Source organism: Larimichthys crocea, chromosome VIII, assembly GCF_000972845.2.
Source record: "Larimichthys crocea isolate SSNF chromosome VIII, L_crocea_2.0, whole genome shotgun sequence".
NCBI lineage: Eukaryota > Metazoa > Chordata > Actinopteri > Sciaenidae > Larimichthys > Larimichthys crocea.
In genome coordinates, this window is record NC_040018.1 from 32,694,554 (window position 1) to 32,720,331 (window position 25,778).

The following is a 25,778-nucleotide window of genomic DNA, read 5'->3' on the forward strand; positions in this document are numbered from 1 at the left end:
TTTTGAGTTTTTCTGAGGCATATTTAATGTAGACATAGAAATATGTATCAGAATGCATTTTAAATAAGGGATAAGGCTTTTCAATAGTTTAGTGTTCGACTCATGTTAGCTTCCTAACCTCTGACAGGGTGAGCACACTGCTGCCTCCCTCCTGTTAAAGAAAGAATACCTCAAGAAGTCAAATCTGATGCTTAACAATGACATTTTTAAGGTATTGTCTTTTCTTGTACACAAACACTGAACAGAAACAAAAACTTTACGGAAGACAAACTATCATGTAGTGTCTTTCTCCTTCCACTTGCTAACATAGTGTTAAGCAGTATCAATCAATCAGAGAAACAACCATTTAAAACCACAGAACAAAGAGTAGTCCCGCCTTACTAAACATCCTTTTTTTTTGACATTACTGTATACCTTTGTGTTACATCACTGTGTCGGTCTGGGCTGGACTCGTTTGTCTCTCTTTGTCTGGGCGTGGCCGTCCATCATCCAATCATCTTCTTCCTCTTGCTGCAACCTGCACACCTGGATCCAATAATCAAGACTCTGCATATCCTGTATCAACCTGGCACTTCACTGTTCTCGAGATCTCTAATGTGGCACCGACCAAGACTCACATATTTATAAAACATAGATTAGTCATACTGTTCCTGTTATATTTATCATAAATAACTCAACAACCTGCAATCTGACAGAAATATCATGGACTTTAAATATTTTAATCTCTGAGATACAGTTGTGAATTTCCACAAAAAGGAAGAATGACTGGGGAGACGGGTAGAATTATGTGATTTTATTACAAGATAGACAGATTTAACCACACACAATGCTACTTGATGTAGATAGATAGATAGATAGATAGATAGATAGATAGATAGATAGATATTCAAAATAAATATATACACTGCTTGTAGTTTTGAGATAATCTACATGTGTTGTTCCCAGTTGTTTACCGATCATCCCTTTAATTAAACCCAAGCAGCGGTACAATGAGTTACACTTTTACACAGGTGCTGGGCTTCACAGGACAACAAGCCCACAACAGAGGCTTCCTGAGATCTCAGTCAGATGTAATCAGAGAAAATACAAAGCTCAGAGAGATGCTACAACTTCCAGCTGGTGAGGTGTACCGGCCCAGGACAGAATCATTCCAGGGGGCTGCAGTCCAAGAGCTTCTTCCTCCACTTATCAAGGGAAGAGTAAATTTAAGCTCATCTCCACACCCGAAAGAGGGGGAGAACTCAAAAAAAAGCTGCTGGATTGCAGCCACCAGGAATAAATTGTTTCCATTTGGCACAAGGTCTAGACGATGCCAAACTGTGCCAGATCACTCAGCTCCATGTCACCAAATGCCTCCCATGGGCAGATGACCTCAGCACCTGCAGGAGAGGAACCTCAGGTTAATGAGTGTTCAACGATTTTAAAATAATTACCTGCTCATCGTTTAATGCTTTGATTTATAATTACCTCCAAGGCCATCCATCCCTGGAACATCATCAAATCTGAGAAAAAAGAACAGAGAGTGAAGCTTAGACATGCAATTAGACATCCAATATCTCACAGCTGTAACTAGCCCTTTGCAGTGGGGTTGTTCTCCCTTTTCTTTTGCAGACTCACCCCTTCTGTCCAGCTTTAGGAGCCTTGCTCTTGAACTGCCTGGCCTCCTTCTGCTTGAACTTGGGAGGAGCGGCCTTGGAGCCTCCAGGTGCTGCTACTGATGCTGCGGCGGCGTTCATTTCTAAAATAAAACAGCAAGGATTCATGTATTCATTGAAAACTAAAAACAGAAATATATTGAAATATGCCTCTGTGGTCCTTATGATGAACATATTTCAGGCTGTAATCCCTGCTCAACTAATCCTCCAGTTACCTAACCTTAAACCTCATCTTTAAACTTTAAGAATTAGTCATAATCTGTGTCTAAATTTGAAGTCAGTTATGCAAGTAGCTAAAGTGGGACGTTAAGTTAAGTCAGTTAAGTTCATATTTCATAATTCCCTCCCTCTCTTTGTGTATGGATTAAACGAACTGGGTACAACATGTTAATTATTAACTGTTCGAGGCGGAGAAATTTGGGATTTTTGAATTCTAACAACACAAATGTATCAAACAGCAATAAAAATGCAAAATGAATCATTAAAGAATTCATCTTTTGTTCTGATCCGACACTTAAAAACTGAACAAATACGAGGACCAAAACATGAAAATGTAAACGATATAAAAACTGTTTTTTAACATTTTTTTTCTGATTGAATTAATGCAAAAATAATGTAAATTATAAATGTTGAAATATGCTAAATATGAATACATTCTGAGACTTCTGTCGTCTGATCGGTCAACTGTTTTTACAGTCAATATTTGATGAATTGTCTAAACAATTCTATTTGCTCTATTTCACAGCAACGTATTTAAAAGAGTCCAACGTGTGACTTTATCGCATTCTTTACATGAGTTGAACATATTGCATTACAAAAGCAAACACACATCAAATAGCAGCTGTGTGAACATTCAAAAAGTCCCTTCATAAAGCAGATTAAATCTACCTGTTGACTTCAGGTGTGGTCTATGCTGAGAGTCTTACCTGCGAGGTTGTTTGGTGGGAGTTTAGATGGTGGAGAGAAGCTGCTGCTGCTGGAAGTGCTGCTGAGCAAAGGAAGAACTGCAAAACAAAGAGAAGGTTCTCTTTCTTTTTGCAGTCTCTCTGTCCTGTGTCCTCCTCCCTCAGTCAGCCTCTTTATATACTCGCTCTCCGCTCATTGACAAAGCCGTTAATAGATTGATGGTGTATTTTCAGGGATAATCTGATGACCGCGAGAACAGCCCGTACCTGTGGTGCAACATGTACTGTCAATGTTAAGTCTGTGCATGTTTACGTGTTTACCTGACATAAAGCATCATGGGTCATCACGAGGGAGCTGATCCTTATGTTTATTAATCCCATAGGCTTTAGTTCATTAAAACCTAAAGAGCATTTTCTTCAAGCAACAAACAGCTCGTCTCAAAAACAGAAAGAAGTCAGTTTCTTTCAGCTTCACACGTTTTCTTCCTCTTTAGTTTGATACCAAATCTGTGACATTTTTAGCTTTATAGGCCAACTTTGACTCAAAAACATCAGAAAGAAAAAACAAATAATGAAATAACTGTAAATAAATATTTCCTTAATTTTTCCCTGACGACAGGTGCACGATGCCCCAGCAAACAGCCGAGTGAGAGCCGGTCATCTACAGCGATTATGTGACAACACTTTGTGCAGCCGACATTATAGTTGGAATAAACTGCAGTACTGTGGAAGTAGGATGTGAATTTGGCAACAATATGTTAAAAGATCCTTAAATTTCTGTGGAAAAGTGACGGTCAGTCCTCCCTGCCGACTCTTTTGGTGAACTGTCCCTCCGTCTGGGCAAAGAGAGCCGGGTCCCTCTGTTTTTCTGAGGGTGATCATGAACTCATAATGTTTATATTTTTTAATTTATTTCATTCCACCAGAGGGAGTTATGTATCACCAGTGGCACATGTACACAGTTTGAGAACCAGTGAATTAGATTAAATTACAAGCTATTAGATGAGCCTATAGATTAGAGCGCCGAGGCACACAGCACAGTACAGACTACAGACTACAGACAGACAGTACCGACAGGAGTGTGTTTTGGTTTAGGAGGTCCATGTTTAGATCGGATCACACCTGACGACCTAAATTATAACAGGCGATGTAATCCTAAACCCAGCATAGATCACCGTGTGACTTAACACAGCACAACACGACTTAACTGGATCTGTCATGAGTGTGAACGAGGTGATGCTACATAAGAGCAGAGGTCAACGCTTTATTAATACAACATGGATGAGAAAGGTGTTCAGACTGTAGTTACATTGCCAATGTGTAACTTTCCTCTGATGATCAGTGACCTCCTGTTGATCCACTCTGACCTGTGATCAGAACCTGTGAGGAGTATGAAGGTATGGACAGAGCAGTCTGCATGCATGCGTGTGCTTCTATGTAAAGTAAATACACTGGGCTGCTGCTGCTCAGGCTTGCAGTGAGTGTGTGCACTAAACATCATCATCATCATGGATGAAGCTTTGGTTCTCTGTGATAGAGCAAAGACAAACGGCATCATGTGAGCTTGAACTGAAACAAGGAATACACTGTACTCAATAACGTATAATTTCTATAGTCTGTTAAAGGTGTATGAGCCATATATTATAAAAAGACAAGTTCAACTATGAAATATTCAAATAAGCAAAGTAAAAAATGTTTTATTTATAGCATCAACATTTACACATTTACATTTCACACACACATACGAACTCACACACACACACTCACACACATTCACACATAGCACACAGTAGAGCCTAGACGGACCTTTGACATTTTATAGAACAGTTTTACTTCCATGATTTCCTGCAGAGGAAACAAAGAAAATGCCTCAGAGTTTTAGGAGTTTATTGGAGCTCGAGGGAATTATTGACCTTTTACTCCACTGCATGTATCTGACAGATAAAGTCCCTGTGAATTAAATATGGGATAACCTAAAATAAAATGTTTGTTGTTGTGTAAAAATCCTTTCTCTCCTGTATTATAACACATTTCTACAGTACCTTTACTCAAGTAAAGGCTCTGTAAACTTCTTGTACAGCTTTTAATAATCATTTCAAACCATCTGAAGACATACAGCGACTTGGACTACTCCATTATTCCAGCGTTGCTGAGGTAAACGTCGGTGACAGGTGGGGAGTTGGTCTGGTCTGCGTATGGACCGCCGGTCTGCTGGATAAACTGCTGCAGCTTACACTGTCGCAGCTCCTTGTTCAGCTCCTCGATCATCTCCCAACTGTCCTAGAGGATGCAGGAAACATTTTATAAGCTCAGCTTTTCATACTCATGGTAAAAACATTCTGTGTCCTCCTCAGTGTCTTTTTAAACCTTGTTTTTGGATGATTTGTGAATAAATCTAACATTCATTTCTGCTACATTCACCATCAGACTCACCCTGCCATGCTGTCCCGGAACATTCTGTTAGGTCTACATCTCAGCTTGTTTCAATGAACCCTTTACATGATTCTGGTCTCAAGGCTTGTGTTTGCATATTGGGTCCACTACCGTTCACCATACCACCCATCATCTATTCTTGTCCTCAGTACTGAAAACTCGCCTTTCTCCTCATCTCTTTAAAGAATTTAAAGACTGGCAATATTATCTATTTTATACAGTCATCAAATCCTGATGAAAAGACTAAAAACCAATAATGACTTTACCTTTCTACAGGTAATACGTGTGTATCACAGCCTGATAATTCTTCTTCTAGTGGTGTCACAGAGCTCAATTATTGTCCAAAAACTAGACTATTAAAACGCATCAATGAGCCACACTTTATGACCATGAAAACGCACTGTAGTTTATTTTAAATCAATCTCACATGCACAGTCCTGCCACTACATATACTCACTAGACTCGAGCACCAAATGTGGATTAATCCGCTGCAGAAAATAGTCCCCAACAGAAACTCTATTTCCTGCTGTTAGTTTTTAATCTTTAGTAGGAACCAACAGGCTATGAGTATCGGCAGAGCTTTCCTTTAAGCTGACATGGAGAGGCAATGGGATTTTTTTTAAATCAACTTTGTTGGTTTGTCCTTCATTCACAGCAGCCTACAACAGTTTAACCATAGACGTAACCATGTGACTCATGTGCATCAAACATGACAGCTCTAATCTTCTCTGTCCCATCAAATGTCAGCACCGTCAAGATTACGTGTTTGCCACCATCAGGTGAATTCATTATTTGTTTCAGTTCTACTGAGTCTGAGATGTTGCCGTTGTAAGAGTGAGTTATACCTGCAGCCTCTCCTCTGCAGCTTGTAGTTCCCTCTGCGTCTCCCTCAGTGTTGCTTCCAGTTCCTCCCCCTGCTGCAGGCGGTGGTGGAGCTCCTGCTTCAGTGGCCTCAGGGCCTCGTCTGTCTGCTGTGGGCCCGTCTGAGAGCTTTGTCTGTGGGCTGTCTGTAGGTCCTGTTCTAGATGTGCAGAACGGACTTGGAGCTCCTTGATCTGATAGCTGTGATGATCCACTGATGAGTGTATCTGATGTAGACGTCTGTGTATATCTGTTGAAAATAATGTTAAAGTAACATGATGTAACTTTAAATCTGTTTGATCAATGTTGATGCTACACTGAGTGAGCAACAAGTACATTTGTACAGCTGCCAAAAGAATGATGCTTTAATATTTCCAGATTTGGAAATGTCAAAAAGGATGTAGAAAATCTGAAGAGATTTGAACCCGTACCTTGTTCTCGGTCCATCTCTGCCTGTAACTGTTCTTGCCAGTGTCCTCTGTCCATCAGCTCTGCCTCGTTCTGCTTCAGCTGCTGCTCCAGTTCCTCCAGTTCCCCTGCATGGACCACAGCCACACTAGGAGCTGCAGTAGATGACCTTTCCCACACCTCTGTCTCTCTCTCCAGAGTTTGAAGCTGAATCTCCAGGTCCCGAAGTCGCCTCTGTTGCTGCAAAATCTGCCTGAACACCTCCTCTTTGGAGGAGGAATGGGGCACTGCCGTCTCTGGGAAAGATGCAGGGGAAGCTCGTGGTTCTGGCGAGGCTCTGGGTGACGGAGACCAGGCCCTCTTTGGTTTATTCCTCCTGGGAAGTGTTGAGGGACCCAAACTGAAGGTGAGAGCCTTCTGTGGCCCCTTGCGTTTGAAGGTCTCTGGTTCTGATGGTCTGGGCAGGGGAAGGCGTCTATCTGTTGTGGGTGTGTCTGGACCGTTACTTAGACTTGGACCGGTCTTGCGCAGAATTAACTGGACCTCTCCGGCCAGCTGTCCCAGCTGAGCCAGAAGATAAAGAGGACACTCATCCGCAACTAGATGTCTCTCAGTCCCTCGTAACTTCAAGATGAGAATGTAACGGCCTGTTTGACCTGTGAAAAATACAAATACACGAGGGGTTAATATTAACATTTATGAATTAATAACTGCATGCTATTGCTATGCTGTTGTCTTTTAAGTATTTTTGGTTTATTCAAGTGTTTACAAAAAGCCAGAGAATAAAAGTGCGTCTTCATGAACAGATTCAGCCAAGGAACCGCTGTCCAAAACACCCTGAGTGGTCTGGTGGTTCTGCAGAGGATGAGAAGGTCTGAGATATATGTAGGGGTGAGTCAGTGGAGAGATTTATAGACAATTAAAAGTGTAAGGATGCGAGAATCGGGGCTTGTCAGTAACTGGGCTGCACCATTTTGAATTAGTTGTAAACAGGAAATGGTCGCCTGAGAGACGCCTCGCAGAGCAAGTTAAAGTAGTCCAGTCTGGATGATATCTGTGCTTGAATGACTGTTTGTAGATCAGCAGGTGACAGGAAGCGCCTGATTTTGGAGATGGACCTGACAGCAGAATTAGGTCACTGTCAAATATTCTTAAAGTGTAGCCTGATGTTAGCGGAAAGGTGATTGAGGTTCTGGGCTGTGACAGTCATATAGCGTGGAGGGCTGAAAAGTATGAGCTCATCAAGATGAGGAGAAATGAGCTGTTTATCAGTTAGCGAGTGCATTTCTAAAGAACATTTGGCTGTTCAAGAAGTGTACAGTAAAGAAAAAAAGTATGTTATGTTCATTAAAACTGAGCTTTAGCTCACTGAGTGTGCGCCTCTTCTTTACGTTACAGTTGGAGCTGAGGGTTACGTTACAGAAAAGTTCATGCATTTCCTAAAATAGACAATGTGTAGCCATTTTTGTATTGGGTTCATTAATATGTATGTTTGTGGATCCTTGTTGTAATTCCTTTTGTGCACAGTAGGTGGTGTGTGGAGTATGAGTAACAGGTGAACAGTGATCACACAGCAGGTGTGTTGGTACCAGAAGAAGCGTGAGTCATGTGTATCGCCCAGTAAGAAATTTGTTTGCTTGCAAACAATTTAATAATTGATGTAAGTGCATCTAGACTGGCTTCCAAATGTGGAAGAACCAGATGGTGTACAAATAAATACTGAATCTGCCTGTGCTGATGTTTTGGAGATGTTTTCCAGATTTTAATTGACATGCTCCACAAAGGTGATTCATCAATTAGGCCAGTACCAGCAGCTCCTCAGTGTCGTTGTACAGGTTGTTCTCCTCTGGGGAGCGTGAATGCAGTAAGTGATTTGCTTTTGTGAAAATAAAAAGTGAGAGGCTCACCAATCGCTTGTGCCAGAGCTATGACGACATCCTGGCAGGAGGTGTCTAGTGATAGGCCACACACCACTCTGACCACGCCATCCACCCACACCTTCAGCTCCATCACTCACCTTCAGCACCACCAGTGACCTGCAAAGAGACAACACAGGTTAACTTTAAAAATCAAATATAATCAATAAATGTAACACGGTTCCGGCACATTTGCTCTTGTGCCCTAACACAAAGGACGTCCGTGCAAAATACGGACATGATTCCACAGAGCTGAGCTCTCTCTCCGCCAACACTGATAAAAAGATTTTAGATAAATGTTACAAGCTTGTCTTGCAATGCTGGAAAAATAGATGGGACATGGAATGGTATAGTGCAATCAAGGTGTTTATATGACAAATGTATTATTATATGACTAACTAACTAACTGTAAAACAAGAAAATATAAGATATACAAAAAAGGATGCACAATATTATTTTCAGCCTATTTGATAAATGATAAATATTTACCATAATTTCACTTTTTTTATTTATTTTAACCTGTAATTTATACACGCTTGAAGGTAGGAAAAGCTCAGATGAAGACTGATGATTTCATAATTCACAGCTCTGATTGGTTTGCAAAGAACATAAAACCAACCATCAAATGTTTTGCATACAAATTTATTATTTTTTATTATATCTTATATTATTTTTTTTATTATTATTATTACACAAAGTATTGTTGACAGATCTTTTCTTGGCTATGTGTTGGTCTCTATAGATCAGTTTAATTGTTGCCAATATGACAATGTACCCTGTATTTATGTATTTATGTATCTCTGGTTGTACTGCACCTTGCTGCTAATGTTGTACATGAACAGACTGATAAAAGACTGATAATTGGCTATATTAGTCTTTAATATGATTTTTACATTAACGTACATGCAGTGCATTCAAAACTGTACCATCTTGACATATCAAAGTATATTATGGTACTTGAATAGATGTACTTAGTTACTTTCAGACACTGTTGATTTCTCAGTTACATTAAAAGTAATTTATTATATAAATATCCAGTTGATTACATTTCTAGAACACGTGCAGTATCTCATGTGTTTTAATATCACAGTATAACATTATATCAGGTTATGTCCATGTTTCCCGCCCTGACGGTTACTCTCACTGTACATTTTAACCAGTGTACTGTCTCTTTAAGAGCGCGGCGGCGGGAACTCACTGCACAGAGAGAAGCTAGGCAGCTAATGCTAATTACAAAGTGGGGGAAGTTTAAAATAAAAAAATGAGGAATATAAAGTTTTGACAAATGTAACTCGTTTTATTTCACAGTTCTTGGACTGAGTTTGAGTTCTCCTCTCGTCTGTGCTGCTGAATGCTGCTTTCTGGACGAGTTTCATGAGTTTTCAAGTTTTTAGCATGTAAGTTTAGCACGTAGCTGTAAGTAGCTATTACAGTGAATGTGTATGTGTATGCAGTGTACGTGTATGCAGTGTATGTGTATGCAGTGTACGTGTATGCAGTGTATGTGTATGCAGTGTACGTGTATGCAGTGTATGTGTATGCAGTGTATGTGTAAGTGTATGCAGTGTAAGTGTATGCAGTGTATGTGTATGCAGTGTATGTGTATGCAGTGTACGTGTATGCAGTGTATGTGTATGCAGTGTATGTGTATGTGTAAGTGTATGCAGTGTATGTGTATGCAGTGTATGTGTATGTGTAAGTGTATGCAGTGTACGTGTATGTGTACGTGTATGTGTACGTGTATGCAGTGTATGTGTATGCAGTATATGTGTATGCAGTGTACGTGTATGCAGTGTATGTGTATGCAGTATATGTGTATGCAGTGTACGTGTATGCAGTGTATGTGTATGTGTATGCAGTGTATGTGTATGCAGTGTATGTGTATGTGTATGCAGTGTATGTGTATGTGTATGTGTATGTGTATGCAGTGTACGTGTACGTGTATGTGTATGCAGTGTACGTGTATGTGTATGTGTATGCAGTGTACGTGTATGTGTATGTGTATGCAGTGTATGTGTATGTGTGTGTGTATGCAGTGTATGTGTATGCAGTGTACGTGTATGTGTATGCAGTGTACGTGTATGCAGTGTATGTGTATGCAGTGTACGTGTACGTGTATGTGTATGCAGTGTACGTGTACGTGTATGTGTATGCAGTGTACGTGTACGTGTATGCAGTGTATGTGTATGCAGTGTACGTGTACGTGTATGTGTATGCAGTGTATGTGTATGTGTATGCAGTGTATATGTATATGTAGCATAAAATGGAAACACTTCAGTGAAGTAGGCCTACATGTGCCTTGAAAATTGTACTTAATTATGCTACTTGAGTAGATGTACTTAGTTACATATTTAATTTACACAGCTACAAATTAAAGCATTTTATTTATAAACAGGCAATTTCATTTCTAGAAAATGTAAATATATATATAAATTAAAAAATATATATTTACTCTTATATTTCAATTTCACAATCTAACATTATGTTTATATATTATTATAGATTATATCCATGTTTTGTGTGTAACACTGGACACTTCTCACCATCAGTGGACGTAGTGGAAGGAGAAACCACTGGCATTTAAAACATGGAAGCTGCTGGAGCTGAAGAGGTTGCAGTGAATACTGCACAACACAAATGTAAGTTGTACATATCTTTTATATTTATATTTTAGCGGTCAGATGTTGGTGCTCTGCTTGAAAAGAGAGAGCTAGATGTAAAATGTTACGTTCACCAAGCTCACAATGGCCATACTCCATTTGAGACAACCCTACCCTTGGATTATAATAATAAGTAGTCATGTTATTGTGAACGTAGAGGGGATGAGTTATTGAATAGCATAAAATGGAAGCACTACATGTGCCTTAAAACTGTTCTTAATTATGGTGCTTGAGTAGATGTTTACTATTGATTTACAGCAAGGGTATTTATCTATTATTGATAAACAGGCAAGTTATTCTTTTAGATATCATCACTCATATGTTTCAGTATCACAATACGACATTATATGAGATTATATCCATGTTTACTCACTCAACTCTCTACTCAAGTTAAGTGTGGGACGCTGGACACTCGCCCTCAGTGTTTGCAGTTTTGTCTACGTAGTGGAAGGGAAAGAAGCACAGAGATTGTGAAGTTGTACATATGTTTCATATTTACATTTTGGCCGTCAAACGTTGGCGTTAATACTCGCTTGGTTGCAACTTGGCGAAGAAGAAGAAGAAGAGGTCATCTGTTGTTCAGCTGAATGCTGCTTTGCTGGTAAAAAGTTTTGTAACTTTTTACCAACAGTAAGTTATTTTTATGTTTTTGTGCTTTTCAATCCAAATGTGTAGCTAGCCAGACGTGTCAATAATTAAACGAAGACATTATAAGACAGTATAGTAGTTTATGTAAAAGAATTGTGAAGCTATCACTAGCCACAGTCATGCTCCACCACGACCTGTGGCGTCGATTAATTTGCCAGTTATCCTGCATGTGTAAAATGTTAGACTGTCAGTGAAGGGAATCATAATTGTCAGACAACATATCTGTCCCAGGATTTTTGCCTCCAATGTCTGGTGGTGAAAATGTCTGTACATAAAGTTTGACTGCAGATTATCTGTTAATTTCCACTGTAATTCATTTAATTTATGACTTTTTAAAAACTGAATTTCTTATTAATGTGTAATGTTCATTTTTATATGAAGCAACACTGCATAACTTTCCTGCCATATAAATATAAATAGAATATACATATATATATACAGATGTTATGGATTGATCATTTTGGTTATTCATCTGACGTCCTCCGGCTGCTCTTTTCCACAAAACATATTTTTCTATATATGAACATAATTCTTAAAGATATCTAGTTGTTGACAGAAACAAGGGATTATACAACATTATAGTTGTTTGTAGTTGAATTTAAGTAAATATAATAGACCAAAGCAGCTGGATTCTCTCAAATTAGAGTTTTGCTTGCTTCTGTCATGGGAATACAGTGACTTTCTCACCATACGATACTGTATCCTTCTTCCAGGGTGATGCATGAAAGTTGAACCAGGCTGACAGTGAAGTATAACATATCATTCTCTCATGGTTTCAGTGTTCAAGTGGGTGAACTGACACCAAGCACACAGAAATTTCTGACATACTGAATTCCACAGGGGAAAAATGTGCTAAAAACCAACATGGAACTGTAAGACAATCAACTGAGCTGTGAGTAAAATACGTTTTCTTTACTGTTGCCCCCTTTTTCCTATTATATTCAGAAGTCTCCAATGAGAGCAGTTCTGACTTCAAAGGGACCATCTCTGCTTGAAGACAAAGGTAGAAAGCCACTGAACACATTTACTCAAGATTTACGTTTCTATATTACTTGAACGTTTACATTTTTCTCATTGACTGTATTTTTTAAATTCCACATTTATCTGATCCCACTCTCACTCTGCCTTTGTGAAAATACAAACAAAGAGCTGGGAAAAAATGTGTTGACACGATAGCCTGATAAGAAGAATAGTACACGCTGAACTTCATCTGACTGCCTGTGTTTGTTGCCCAGTTGGAAGCCAAGAATCAATAAATTCCTGAGACGAATGCAGTGTGATCATAACCAAGGCAACCAAATTAAACACCACATTACTCTGACCAAGTTAAAAGTCAGATCCAGAATTGACTTCCAACAGGAGAATCCTCACCACCCGTACAGCCTGTTACACCTGACATCTAACATGACATGTAACTTCTGTTACACCTGACAAAATTTAAGCCACACTGTGAAACTTTTCTGCCGTAAACTGATTTTAAAACTGAATGGATTTTAACCTGTGATCAGGTGAACGGTGTCTCTATCGTTCGTACGTCTTTTCTCACACTATGTAACTTTTTTAAGATAATTTTTTTGGCCTTTTCAAGCTTTTATTCGATAGAGACAGCTGAAGAGTGACAGGAATGTGGGGGGAGAGAGACGGGGAATGACATGCGGGAAGGGGCGGCTGCTCTACCAACTGAGCTTAACGCCACCCCAACACTATGTAACTTATTTTGGTGAAACTGGAATATATTTTATGGAGAAAATGTTTCAGCTGCTCCGCCTCAACTCTCTGTGATTTACAGAGTTTCCTGATGGAAAGTAGTGGGTGAGAGCTTGGTGAAATAAAAGGCTGAAAGACAGACGCCGAGCTGGGCTGACTGCTGTTGGACTAGTCAGTAATATTAGCTGCTGCTGGGTCTGCTGCTGGGGACCTGGTTAATGATTGGCTGTTTGCAAAGTTGTCCACTCGCTAGTTTTTGATCATAAATAAGTAAGTTTTATTCAAACTAGTTTTTTATTTCTGCAGTAAAGATGATAATTGGCTGCATCACAGATGCATCTCAGTGTATATGTAACCTCATGCCTCTAAATGAAGGTGGCCGCATGCAGTTCAGATGTTACTTGGTCAAACTAGTAATATTGCCAAGTGACTTACATGACGACATGTACGATTGCTGCACAATTACATAACACCAACAACAACCCTGCAAGTGAGCTTTCTGTCTGACTGAACTCAAAGTGACACACCAGGAGATGAGGTGTTTGACTGTGTGTGTGTGTGTGTGTGTGTGTGTGTGTGTTTGCCAGTGTTTGCAGAGGACACACAAGTTTACTGAGCGCAGGAATGTGGCAGAACATGCTGACATTCCTGGAGGACTCAGGCTCCACCCACACATACCTCCACTCTCTGTTTACTAACTTCCACTGTTCAAAACTTCAAATTTGGTATCCCCGCCATTCAGGAAAAAAGCAGCGGGAACTGCAAGTCCTCCAAACTTTAGAAACCATCAAATACGAAATACAAAAATAAGAAAAACTTAATATAAAAATATTTAATATTTGTAATGCACTGCATTTCCTCCCATGAGACCCTTTTTAAGTATCTATCTACCTACATTTATCAAAATCTACAATTTCTAAACTCTTAACTCAGTTTCTGCTGGATTTTTTTTCCTCAATTATTTTTAGGTTTTAAGAATTGTTTGAAATATCTGTACTATTCTCTGCACTGCAACTCAAGTTGTATATTTGATTTCTTCAGTGCATCACTTCTAAACCAAACTCACTATGATTGATTTATTGATTATATCTGCATCTTTTCCTTGGTCTGTATTTGACTTTTCTTGAGCTGATTAAAGAATTCTGACCGTTACAATATAATACTGAGGATGAATTAAGACAAATGAACGTAAAGACTAATGAAAGATAAAAGGTGAGTTTAAATTAATAGACCAACAAACGAGTCAACTGCTGTTCACATTAGAAACAAAAGTCACAAATGAAACTTTTTCCCTCTTGAAGAACTCATTCTGATTTTTTTACAATAATTAGTGTCACTCCACCTCAGGCTACAGAGGCTCATTAGAGAGAGAGAGAGGAATTTTAACTCACTCACCTGTTAGTTCAAGCTTATCTCAGTTTCATTGATGGTCCTTGGTGTTACTCGCTGCTCTGTGTTCAGGCTGGTTGGCGGATGTGACCCAAACACTCACCTACAGACACACTTCAGCCGGGGAGGAGGAGAAGGAGGAGGTGGAGGAGGAGTGAAGCTGTGGAATGCAGCCTTTCTGGATGTGCTGCATGAAAAGTGATGTCACTCTAAAAGTGGTGGGAGGTAATTAAATATATTTACCCAAGTACAGTTTTGGGCTTTCTACCGACTTTGACCTTAGAGGAAAATATTCTACCTTTCACTCCTCCACATTTATCTTTGGTGCTGAATTTACTTTTGCACATTTAGATTTTTAAGTTTGTGAGGTAAGATCTTAAAATATCACAAATGCCATCTCTTTCTTCTTTTGGACTTTTCTTCTTTCATTTGTTCATGAAAATCCCCAAAACTTGAAACACAAAGTTTTAACCCGATAGCCAACTAAACTCTGCTTCACTCTCAGAGGTTATTTTATTACTTATTACTTAAGTAAAAGGTGTGAGTACTACTGCCTCTGTCTGTCTAAACAGTGATGTCACTGTGAGACCGAAACTGGGCCCCTCCCACTGTGAGTAAGATAAAAAACTCAGAGGAGTGGCTCTTTGACGCCGCCCTGTTCTTTCTCCAAGCATTCCACTTATGTGTACATGTTTGTGTGCATGTGAATATATGCCGAGGAGTAACAGCTCTGCTCATCTGGTTTTTCTCAGCAATGTTTAATTACAGCAGCAAACAAAGACAAGCAGACACACACAAGTTTTGAGGAGAGGTGTTGGCCAGCAGCAGACATCTATGTTAGGATGCTGTTGCACCGGATGATGTGCATGAATTAAACTAACTCTCTTTATAGCATTTAATTTGTTTAACTCATATTCAAACTCTAGCCTGGCTGAATAAAACCCACTGCATGTAGAGGTTAGGGGTCAGTCTATTAGATAGAAAGCTGTTAACACTAGTCATTTTTGTTACTGATAAATCTGCAGATTGTTTTTGAACTAATCAGTTTGGTTCATAAAATATGAAACCAGTGAAATTACTCATTATAATCAAATGTCTTGACCACTACGTTAGTCACATTGATGTACACTGAAATACCGTAGTTTACATTTTATCTCACAAAGTTATAGTACTGTTAAAATATTGCTGTTGTATTGTAGTATGCATTTTTGTGGAATGCTCTTCTATTCCTGCATTTGAATGATCCTTCTCTGTCATCGTGCTCTTCATGTTTTCAGTGCCACCTTGTGGTTGTTTTTCCAAGTGGTAATTAAGTGTTGTGTAGTGCAGATTGTACAGTATGTTCTGAGGAGTATTTCGTTCAGGCTAAACTTTGCATCTTATCAAGTTTTTTTTCCTGCTGTTTCTGACACAGCAAGGATTATTCATGTCACTGGCTGAATTGCACATCACTATCCTATTTAACATGAAATATCTTCTGTTAGTAATGTGTTCATGTTACGACGACGACAAGGGTAATAGGAAGTAACATAAAAACCAGATGTTAAAGTTAATCAACAAAGGAGTTTTATTAAATGAACAGTTCAAATTGTTTTAACAAAAGGAGGTGAGGTGAAAGGGAACAAAGGGCGCACAAGTGCTGTTTAAACGAACAAACAAATATAACAAAAACTCTAAACTCTAAACAGAGCCTATCTCATCTAACTTGAAAACCAAAACGAGAAACAAAAACCTCACTATCTAACCTGTTGATAACATATATATATATATATAAACACACCACACAAAACAAGTTGAGTGACAGTAGCGCAATGTCTTTGGTTACAGCTAGAGAAATTAAACTGTAGAAACAAATTCATTCCTGATATTTGCAATCTTTGATTTTTTAAAAATATATTTGTTTCAAAAGTTTCTACACATGATCTTTGTGCATATATTATCATTGTTAAAATAAACATTTGTAGTCAACGAAAAAATCCAACAACAAAAATATTTCGTAGCTTCCATCTTTTCGACGTCCTTGGAGCTTGTTTAATTCATCATCTCTCTCAGAAAAATAGCCAGAAGTTCAACATGATCAACAGACAAAATGATGCCACCTGATTTTGGCTTAAACCATAAGAGAGCATATTTGATCACGAACACCAATGTCAGTTACAATAACATACATTTTTAATTCACCGACTTTTATCAAATATACATCAAAAGATAAAACATGTTTTATAGCTAATAGAAATAAAACATAACAAATATTTTATAGTGATGACAAAACATGACCACTGTACTGCAAAATTATCTTTAGCACAAACCATTATGTACAGAGCTGTGTGGAAAAATGAATGAAAACACAAAAATATAATAATTATAACAATGATAATAATAATAAGAACATCTTAAAGTCAGATATGACAAAAATCTAAGCTTTCTTGTTCAATGTAAAATCAACAGCATCAACATAATTATCATTAGCACAATTCACTAGAGACAAAGTTGTGGAGCAATATGAATGAGGGAAAAACCTTTGTAATTATCAAAACACATACAAAAAAAACAAAAAAACAAGAACATGTCTATTTAAGTCAAAGATAACAACTATTCCCAGCATTTCAAATTATTTGTTACCTGTTTAACATATCATAGAACATTAACATATGAAAGGGTGCCACAGTATTTGTGCATGAAGTAAAACAAACTTTGATGTCAACAAGCAAACATTTCAGTTAATGCTGATTCATCTACTGTCTAAGAAGACATCAATAACTTCTTGAGGTTATTTTCAAGAAAAGTTGAGAAATAAAACAATAAAAATGTAATAGTTAAGTTACATCACATCATCTCAGCACATGGTCTTTGTAGTACGTAGGCCTACATCATCATCATCATTGTCATCACTGTCATGTTAGTTTGATAAACATAATAAAAAAATAGATAAAACTAACAAAAGTAAAACATAAATGACAAAAAGGTCAGCATTGTGTAATTATTTCAGAATCAGAACAGTACTTTATTAATTAATTCTTTATTAATGACATTGTTTTTGTTACTGCAGCTCCCAAACAGTAAGTGAGATAGTAAGAAAACAAAACTTTAACGCTATACACCTATACGATATCCTATTTTAACACTATATACACATGTATAAAGAACAATTAAATAGAACCAGTAACAGTAGAATAAAAACCAAGTAACAGTGAACTATGCAATATGTAAATGTAAAACCTTATAAAGAATTTAGTCTTTGAGAGACTCTACAGAGAATAGACACTGATTGTGTAAAGTGCAGTATGCATGTGTGGCAGTTCATTACTGACCAAAAACATAATTTTTGCTTTCTTGTTTTTCTTGGATTTGTGATTATTACAAGCAAACTATGAAGCAATAAATGAACCATGCTTTTTTCTTTATAGTAAATAATCATTATCATTGTCATTATCATTATTGTGCACACTGGCTATAGTGTGCATTGCCATAAATTAATATGAACCAAAAAAAGGATAAAAACAAAGAGTTTTTAGAGTTTATAGATAAACAGACAGACAAACTTACTTTATTTATCCCAAGCTGGGAAATTGCAGTGTAGCAGCAGCAATACATACACTGACGATAGACAACAACTTATTATGTATTTTATACATAATAAAATATCAAAATAGCAATAGTAAATAAAATATTGTACAAAAGTATATACAGCAGTTTGGCAGTATTGATTTAGTGCAAAGTAAGACAGGAGAAATGTGCAATATGTGTTACTGTGTGAAGAAAAATGCGCAGTGACTGTAAATTATGACCTGAGTTTGTTATTATACAGTGTGATGGCATGTGGCAGGAAAGATTTCCTGTATCTGTCCCTTTGACACAGCAGCACTGAGACTAGTGAAGGTGAATCTGCTTCATCTCCTTTCCTCCCCCAGGGGTGGGGTGTCTCTAGACATAAGTACATGTTATTCTTCTTCTTAGTGTTGTCCTTACACTTATCCCATCATGCTCTGTGCTCATGACACATTTTATTTAAGCTTTTCTGTCTTTTTCTTTGGACATTTTGTCTTTACGGACACGTAGGAGACGCAGACAGGAAACATGGGGGTAGAGAGAGGGGTATGACATGCACCCACCAGAATCTAACCAGGGACACATGGTGTGGGACAGAAATAACATCAGCTGTGTGATCCTGGACACACTCAACTGATCTGTTCAGCAGAGACAATGTTTGTCTCACAGGAGGAGACTCTCCGTCCTACAGACCACACAGAGACACTGAAGAACCAGGACCAGACCAGAGTCCAAACCCAGGATAAAGAGGTTCAGTGAATGTGGTGTTGAAGGTGTGGAGGTGGATCAGTGTGTCAGAGGAGACTCTGTAGAAGGACAGAGAGCCAGCAGGACAGTCCACATACACTGCTACTCTGTGAGAGACCGAGGAGGAGGAGGAGGAGGAGGAGGAGGAGGAGATGGATGTTTGTCTGTTATTGTGACAGACAGAATAACGACGACCATCAGAGCAGTTCAGTCTCCAGGAATGATCATTCCTTCCAAACAAACAGTCTCTGTCTCCTTTCCTTCTGATTCTTCTGTAACTCACTGATATATAAACTCTTCCTCTCCACTTGACCTCCCAGTAACAGCGACCAGTCAGACCAGTTCTACACAGCATCTGAGGCCACCAGTTAAATCTGTCTGGATGATCAGGATATGACTGATCCTCCTTCACATATGTCATCTTCCTGTTGTTGTCAGACAGTTTGATGTCTCTGTGTACTGTGTTTGTGTCGACTGTGAGTTCACAGGAATCTGATGGAGAGAACAAGACAGTTATTAATCTACCATCTGTTCATTTATTGATGATGACATCAGAGATTTGAAGGAGTGATGTCACTGTTCGGATTTTTGAATTCAGCCCTCCAAAAAGGCTTAACAGGAAGCAAATTGAAGCAATAACTCATGTTTTATCCTTGGTCTTCTTTTGTTTTATTATGAAATGACCACAGGTGACCACAGGTCATAAACCTGAAATGAGTAAACCAAATATAACAGGTTACATGTAATACTATTAATGAAATTATAACTTATAAATCACTATTTTTATCTAAACATTAACTATTTTAATATATATCAGTCAAATGTTTTCTTATGAATTTAAAGTAATAAATTGCAGCAAACGCAGCAAACCACAATCTAAACCAGTGTCTTGGCCAACATTAGCAGTTAACAATAATAGCTACATACAAGCAAGGCCTATCTAAGTGCTAGCCTGGAAAGCTAATGGAGTTAACCAAGCATGCTAACGGGAGCTAGCAGTGATGCTAACCGCGAGCGCTAAATAACACTTATTTTCACATCATGCTTTAAAGATAGCTTAACAGTGCAACACATTGTACTCATAAGTCATACATTATTAGCAGGCTATTTTAGCTAACTGCAGCTTACCAATGAGCTGTGTGCTTCTGTCAAAACCTGAATACAGCTGTCGTGAACAACAACACAGGAAGCCACATGGACTTTTCAAAATAAAACAAAGAGCCTTAATTATTTAGCGCTACAATTGATGACAGCACTAAAGTTTTAACAGTCACAGTTTGAAGATGGTTTGTTTTCATGAATCAAATTAAAAACACACTTACACTTCCTCAGACCTGGTCTCAACCATCGGACTCCAGCAGGCTCCACCCTGAAAGGAGGAGGGGGGTCAGACCAGCACATCCTCTTTCAGCATGCAAACATGGACATTACATCACTCTCAGACACAGTTTGGTGTTTCTGTTCACATGGAGGGTTGGGATTTGATTCATCTGATTCAGTCCAAATCCACCATCTGATTCCTTTTGAATCCTTTATTGAATCTAATCAGGTTTCACTTTCAACATTTGCAGGGAACTCAATTTAGAAAGAACCAAAGTCAAAGGCTCCGGTCCAATAGTCTTTTTGTTCAGGAAGGTTCCTCACTGAGTGAAATGAGCCAGAAGGATTTAGTGTCAGCCATGATAAGAGCTGTTTGAACTCTGAAGAAGGAAAAGAGCTTCACTGCTTCCTTTCTTGTCTCCTTTAGCAGAGGAGACACTGGACCATCCTTTACCAAAGGAAAGGAGACAATGCCGTCCCACAATTCCTTGTGGCAGCAACAAGAAGTAACGCACGTTCAGACAGGAGGAGGCCTGCAGGGAAAAGTGGCTTCTGGATTTTGTTCTGTTGTGTTGAACGTAACCTCTGTGGACCAATCAGGAGAGAGCTTTTTATTTCTCTGATTAACAACTTTATCGAGGCCGACGCTCGCTCACTCTCATTCACTGTCTGTGTCTGTCAACCAAAGCTGTCTGTCTGTCTGTCTGTCTGTCTGCGCGTCTGTCCGTCTGTCTGTCCGTCCGTCCTTGGAGCCAAGATTGAGCCACACTCCACACAGTGAGCTAACATGGCTGACTGAGTGACTGATGCCATTCATTCCTGTGAAGACGCACTAATGAAGGTCAGGCTCCTTCTACTGATATATGATGGATCCCAAGGTGAATAGACTGAAGCAGCTCAACATGGATGAGTCCACCCCACAGCACCGCATCTACACCTCCTCACCAAACAGAGGCCTGGCCTTTCACCATAACCATTGTTGTCCTACGCTACCTCTCACAGAGGATCAAACCAGGGCCATCAGTATCTTGTGAATTGAGAAAAAACTGTCTACTGTATTTAAAGGCTCATCAGCTGAATGGGTTAATGAATCCTGACCTGAGACTTTCCATGTACCGGTGGACTCTCCAGTCCAGCGACATCAGCTTCACTCCTGAATCCTGCAGGCCGTTGTTACTCAGGTCCAGAACTTTCAGACTAGAGGACCGGGACCTGGAACTGGGACAGAGCTTCACAGCGTCTCTTTGAGAGGTTACAGTCACTCAGTCTGGAGAGTAAATAATGAACAAGAAGACAAATAACATTTGTGTTAAAATGCTGACTTTGGAGACAAATCGTTTTAAAACATGAACACAAATTGGGTCTTCATCTTGTGATGGTTCCCTAATCAATTTGAACATGTGTTCCCATTGCAGCAGGTCCAACTGATCGTAGATGAAACACCTGGGGGCCTCATGTACAAATACTTGCGTGGATTTCCTACTAAAACTTGGCGTACGCAGAACCCGGAAACTGTCGTACGCACAAAAATATCAGATGTATCAAAGTGTGCGTGCATGGATCCAAGCACGTTCTCACAAACTGTGTCTTCATCTGACCTAGACTTCCAGGTACAGGGGGACTCTCACAGTCCAGCAGACAGCAGCTTCACACCTGACTATTCCTGCACCATGTATTTTTTTTTTCCCGGTTTATCCGTGTGTTTGCGCGTTTTTCGCCGAAGCATGCCGGACCCCCCGCTCACTTTATCTGATTTTTGTGTATGTTATTATATTACTTCACACACAGCGTACACAGCTTGATGTGAGCAGATAGTGGAGTAAGGGACCCCCGCCACACGCAGTCGCACCACCCCATGATGCGGAGAAAGCGACACATCTTGACAGAAAGAACAGCAATTAAACCGTCTTTTGTTTATGTTAAAAAGGTTTTTTTCTGATCTGGAGACAACCATTTTGAAACATGAACACAAAAACTGTTCTTCATCGACCTGAGACTTTCCAGGTTGACAGCTGTGGGACTCTCCAGTCCAGCAGACGCCGCTTCACTCCTGAATCTGCAGGTCGTTCTTACTCAGGTCCAGATCTCTCAGACTAGGGACTGGGAGCTGCGAACTGGAGGACAGAGCTCTCAACAGCTTCTCTCTGAGAGGTCCACAGTCACTCATGTCTGGAGACGGAAATCATGAACAGACGACAAATAACATTTCGGTTAAATGTTGACTCGCTGGAACTTTTTGCCCGTGATGATTTGAAGACCTGTATTGTAATCTGTTCGCACATGTTAAAATCACGTTCAAGCAGCCCTATAGAAGTCTTTCAACCACTTTGTAAAGTGACTAAATCGTAAAAAACTGGAATTAAACGTGCATGATTAAAAAAAGGTTCTTCATTCTAAGATATTAAGGTAGCTTTACAAGATGTAAATGTGATACAATAACGTACATCAGAAAATTCAAATGACTTTTTATACTGTGAAATGAGAAATCATGACAGACAGTCCACCAGGCATTTCACCGATTCTGTTATATGTTTTGTGATGGTGTGAAGGTGCTGAAAAAGAGATTACAAATACTGTTTAACCAAAAGTCCAGAGTCAACATTTGAACACCAAGTTATTGTCTTCTGTTTATTATTCCCTCCAGACTGAGTGACTGTGACCCTCTCAGAGAGAAAGCTGAAGCTGATGACTTATTTGTGGGCTTTTTAAGTGTTAAGCTCTTTGGCTCTGTTCTTCTCAGCTCCCAGTCCTCTGTCTGAAAGATCTTGGACTGAGTAAGAACGACCGCAGGTTCAAGGAGTGAATGCTTTGTGCTGGACTGGGAGTACCACACTGTACACTGGAAAGTCTCAGTCAGATGAAAAACACAGTTTGTGTTCAGTTTCAAAATGATTTGTCTCCAGGTCAACTTTTTAATACAATGTTATTGTCTTCTTCTTCATTATTTCCTCTACAGAAGTGAGTGACTGTGACCTCTCAGAGAGAAGCTGTGAAGCTCTGTCCTCAGTTCTCAGCTCCCAGTCCTCTAGTCTGAAAGATCTGGACCTGAGTAACAACGACCTGCAGGATTCAGGTGTGAAGCTGCTGTCTGCTGGACTGGAGAGTCCACACTGTACACTGGAAAGTCTCAGGTCAGATGAAGACACAGTTTGTGTTCATGTTTCAAAATGATTTGTCTCCAGAGTCAACTTTTTAATACAAATGTTATTTGTCTTCTTCTTCATTATTTCCTCTACAGACTGAGTGACTGTGACCTCTCAGAGAGAAGCTGTGAAGCTCTGTCCTCAGTTCTCAGCTCCCAGTCCTCTAGTCTGAAAGATCTGGACCTGAGTACAACGACCTGCAGGATTCAGGAGTGAAGCTGCTGCGTCTGTGACTGGAGAGTCCACACTGTACACTGGAAAGTCTCAGGTCAGATGAAGACACAGTTTGTGTTCATGTTTCAAAATGATTTGTCTCCAGAGTCAACTTTTTAACACAAATGGTATTTGTCTTCTTGTTCATTATTTACTCTCCAGACTGAGTGACTGTAAACCTCTTAGAGAGAAGCTGTGACATCTGTCCTCAGTTCTCAGGTCCCAGTCAATAGTCTGAAAGATCGGACCTGAGTAAACAAGACCTGCAGGATTCAGGACTGAAGCTGCTGTCTGCTGGACTGGAGGTCCACACTGTACACTGGAAAGTCTCAGGTCAGATGATCACAACCTGGCTCTAAGCCATGACAAATACAAAGTGGAGTTGTGGGTTTAAGGCCAAATCAAAAAAAAATTTATTGCTTAACAAGTCCAAAATCATGGTTGACTTAAACAAAACAAAGAAACAATGAGGTGTGTTGATCAGTGAGTCAGTTGTGAAGGTGTGTGCTTGCATGAGTGAAACATGTAGGTGGCGAGGTGTGCATGAGATGAAAGATGAAAAGAAGAAGGAACCAAAAACTATTCAGCCGCCTGGAGAGGAGACAGGCCTGTCAGAGGAGAGGACAGGTTAGTGAGGTGGAGTTTTATCGTCTCCATCACTGGAGCCCAGGGCCTCATGTACAAAGCATGCGTACGCACAAAAAAGGGGCGTACGTCCTTTTCCCCACTCACGTTCAAAGTATTCAAACGTGAAGCAATCGTAGAAATGTGCGTGCCCACGCCAATTTCATAGCTGTCGTACGCACGTTTCTACCAGCTATTGTTCCTTGGCGACACTTAGAGGTGAAGCTGGGAAACTGTAATAATGTGAAAACAAGTGTTCATTAGTGATGTGGCACATCAGAGGCACACTTATGAACTATTAACACAGCCAGGTGTTTGCCAATTATATAAGTGGATATAAAAGCATGCGGCAATGTGATTAAGAAAATGATATTGACAAAGACAGCGTTAGCGTTGTTAGCGGACCTTGCAACGGACGCCGTGAGCGATTTAAGGAACGCAAGGATTTACTTGCAAACCATGATAATTGGCTCATAAGCGATTTCGGGTACAAGGCCAGTGTTACTGGAGTTATCTGCGGAGCTGCGGCCGGCCGAGAGCGCAAACGGGGCCGGCGGGCCGGCTGCCTGACTGCGCTGGGGTTCCCGGCAACAGGGGCATTCCAGCAGGAGCTGGCCGATCGGTCAGGAGTGTGCCAGTTAACCCTGAGCCGAGCTGCCACTGTGTGGGACGGACATCCGAATGTCTTCCTGGTACATCAGATTCCCATACAGTGCTGTTGAACAGGCCGACATTAAAGCACAGTTTCAGCGATAGCGTTTCCTAGTAATCGGAGCTATTGACTGCACACACATTGCTATAAAGCGCCCATCACAGGATGATTTTTTTTTGTTGTAGAACATTTTCATTCCATCATGTTCAAATCATATGTGATGCGCGAATGCAGCTAACTAACATCGTGGCAAGGTGGCCTGGTTCAACGCACGCACGACTATTCATTATGACTAACAGCATTGCTGAGAACAGGCTGGAGACTGGCACGGTGCGCGATGGGTGGTCTATTCGTTAATTGTCCCGTATGTAACGCTGGATTACATACGAAACAATTAAAGAATAACTCTTTACTTACCCCAAGAAGCCGTGCCAGTGTGCCAGTGTGCCAGTGTGCCAATGCCATATTTGGGCATGTGCGCATTCAAATTCAGTTTTTTGGTTTCTTTATTTTCTGCTGGTGAAATTAGAGCTGCAGAGCTTTCTAACAAGCCCCTGATTGTTCCCCTGTGTTCAGTTTCTTGTCAGTAAAAGCGGGCGTAAAATGTCAGCGCAGCGCCACACCTGTCCACACCTGTGTGTGCGGCTGCTCGATCCCACGGCATTTCAGCCTCACACACCACGCTCCACTCAGCTTTTTTTTTTTTGTCATATTTATCCCTGTTGACAGGGAACCAAACAGAATCTCCACTTCATTCAACTAGAATCTTTAGCTTTAGACTCTGTGAGGAATTCATTTTCTTTCCTTTGTTCATCGCGTTATCTGATCGGACAAAGAGGTGAATCTCAGGTCCAGGGCCTATTTAATAGATTTGCATATGTAAATGGGGGCATGGACAGGAGGAGTTGCAAGTGCGCTCAATTCCACGTTGATTGGCATGTACAATGA

At 39.8% G+C, this 25,778-nt stretch overlaps 2 protein-coding genes and 2 long non-coding RNA genes across 5 annotated transcripts; 1 reads left to right on the forward strand and 3 right to left on the reverse strand.

The window, feature by feature from the left end:
* Positions 1-845: 845 nt before the first annotated feature.
* LOC104938485 (retinal cone rhodopsin-sensitive cGMP 3',5'-cyclic phosphodiesterase subunit gamma) lies at positions 846-2,705 on the reverse strand. The gene is made up of 4 exons (XM_010754882.3): positions 2,582-2,705; positions 1,618-1,738; positions 1,468-1,502; positions 846-1,379 (listed from the first exon to the last, which is right to left on the reverse strand). Exons 2-4 carry the CDS (start codon positions 1,734-1,736, stop codon positions 1,303-1,305), a joined length of 231 nt encoding a protein of 76 aa, XP_010753184.1. The 5' UTR covers positions 1,737-1,738; positions 2,582-2,705; the 3' UTR covers positions 846-1,302.
* A 1,621-nt stretch (positions 2,706-4,326) lies between these two features.
* Positions 4,327-14,792, reverse strand: LOC104938486 (ras association domain-containing protein 8). Of its 2 annotated transcripts, none has more exons than XM_027281234.1 (5): positions 14,589-14,792; positions 8,170-8,298; positions 6,286-6,918; positions 5,839-6,104; positions 4,327-4,840 (listed from the first exon to the last, which is right to left on the reverse strand). In XM_027281234.1, exons 2-5 carry the CDS (start codon positions 8,270-8,272, stop codon positions 4,688-4,690), a joined length of 1,155 nt encoding a protein of 384 aa, XP_027137035.1. In that variant the 5' UTR covers positions 8,273-8,298; positions 14,589-14,792; the 3' UTR covers positions 4,327-4,687. The 2 variants fall into 2 exon arrangements, with proteins under 2 accessions (XP_027137035.1, XP_027137036.1); XM_027281235.1 differs by lacking the exon at positions 14,589-14,792 and adding an exon at positions 11,212-11,358.
* On the forward strand, positions 9,372-20,719 carry LOC113746287 (uncharacterized). The gene is made up of 3 exons (XR_003462722.1): positions 9,372-9,575; positions 10,728-10,817; positions 20,626-20,719. It is a non-coding gene; the product is annotated as an uncharacterized LOC113746287 (long non-coding RNA).
* On the reverse strand, positions 18,091-20,550 carry LOC113746284 (uncharacterized). The gene is made up of 2 exons (XR_003462718.1): positions 20,201-20,550; positions 18,091-19,370 (listed from the first exon to the last, which is right to left on the reverse strand). It is a non-coding gene; the product is annotated as an uncharacterized LOC113746284 (long non-coding RNA).
* Positions 20,720-25,778: the final 5,059 nt, after the last annotated feature.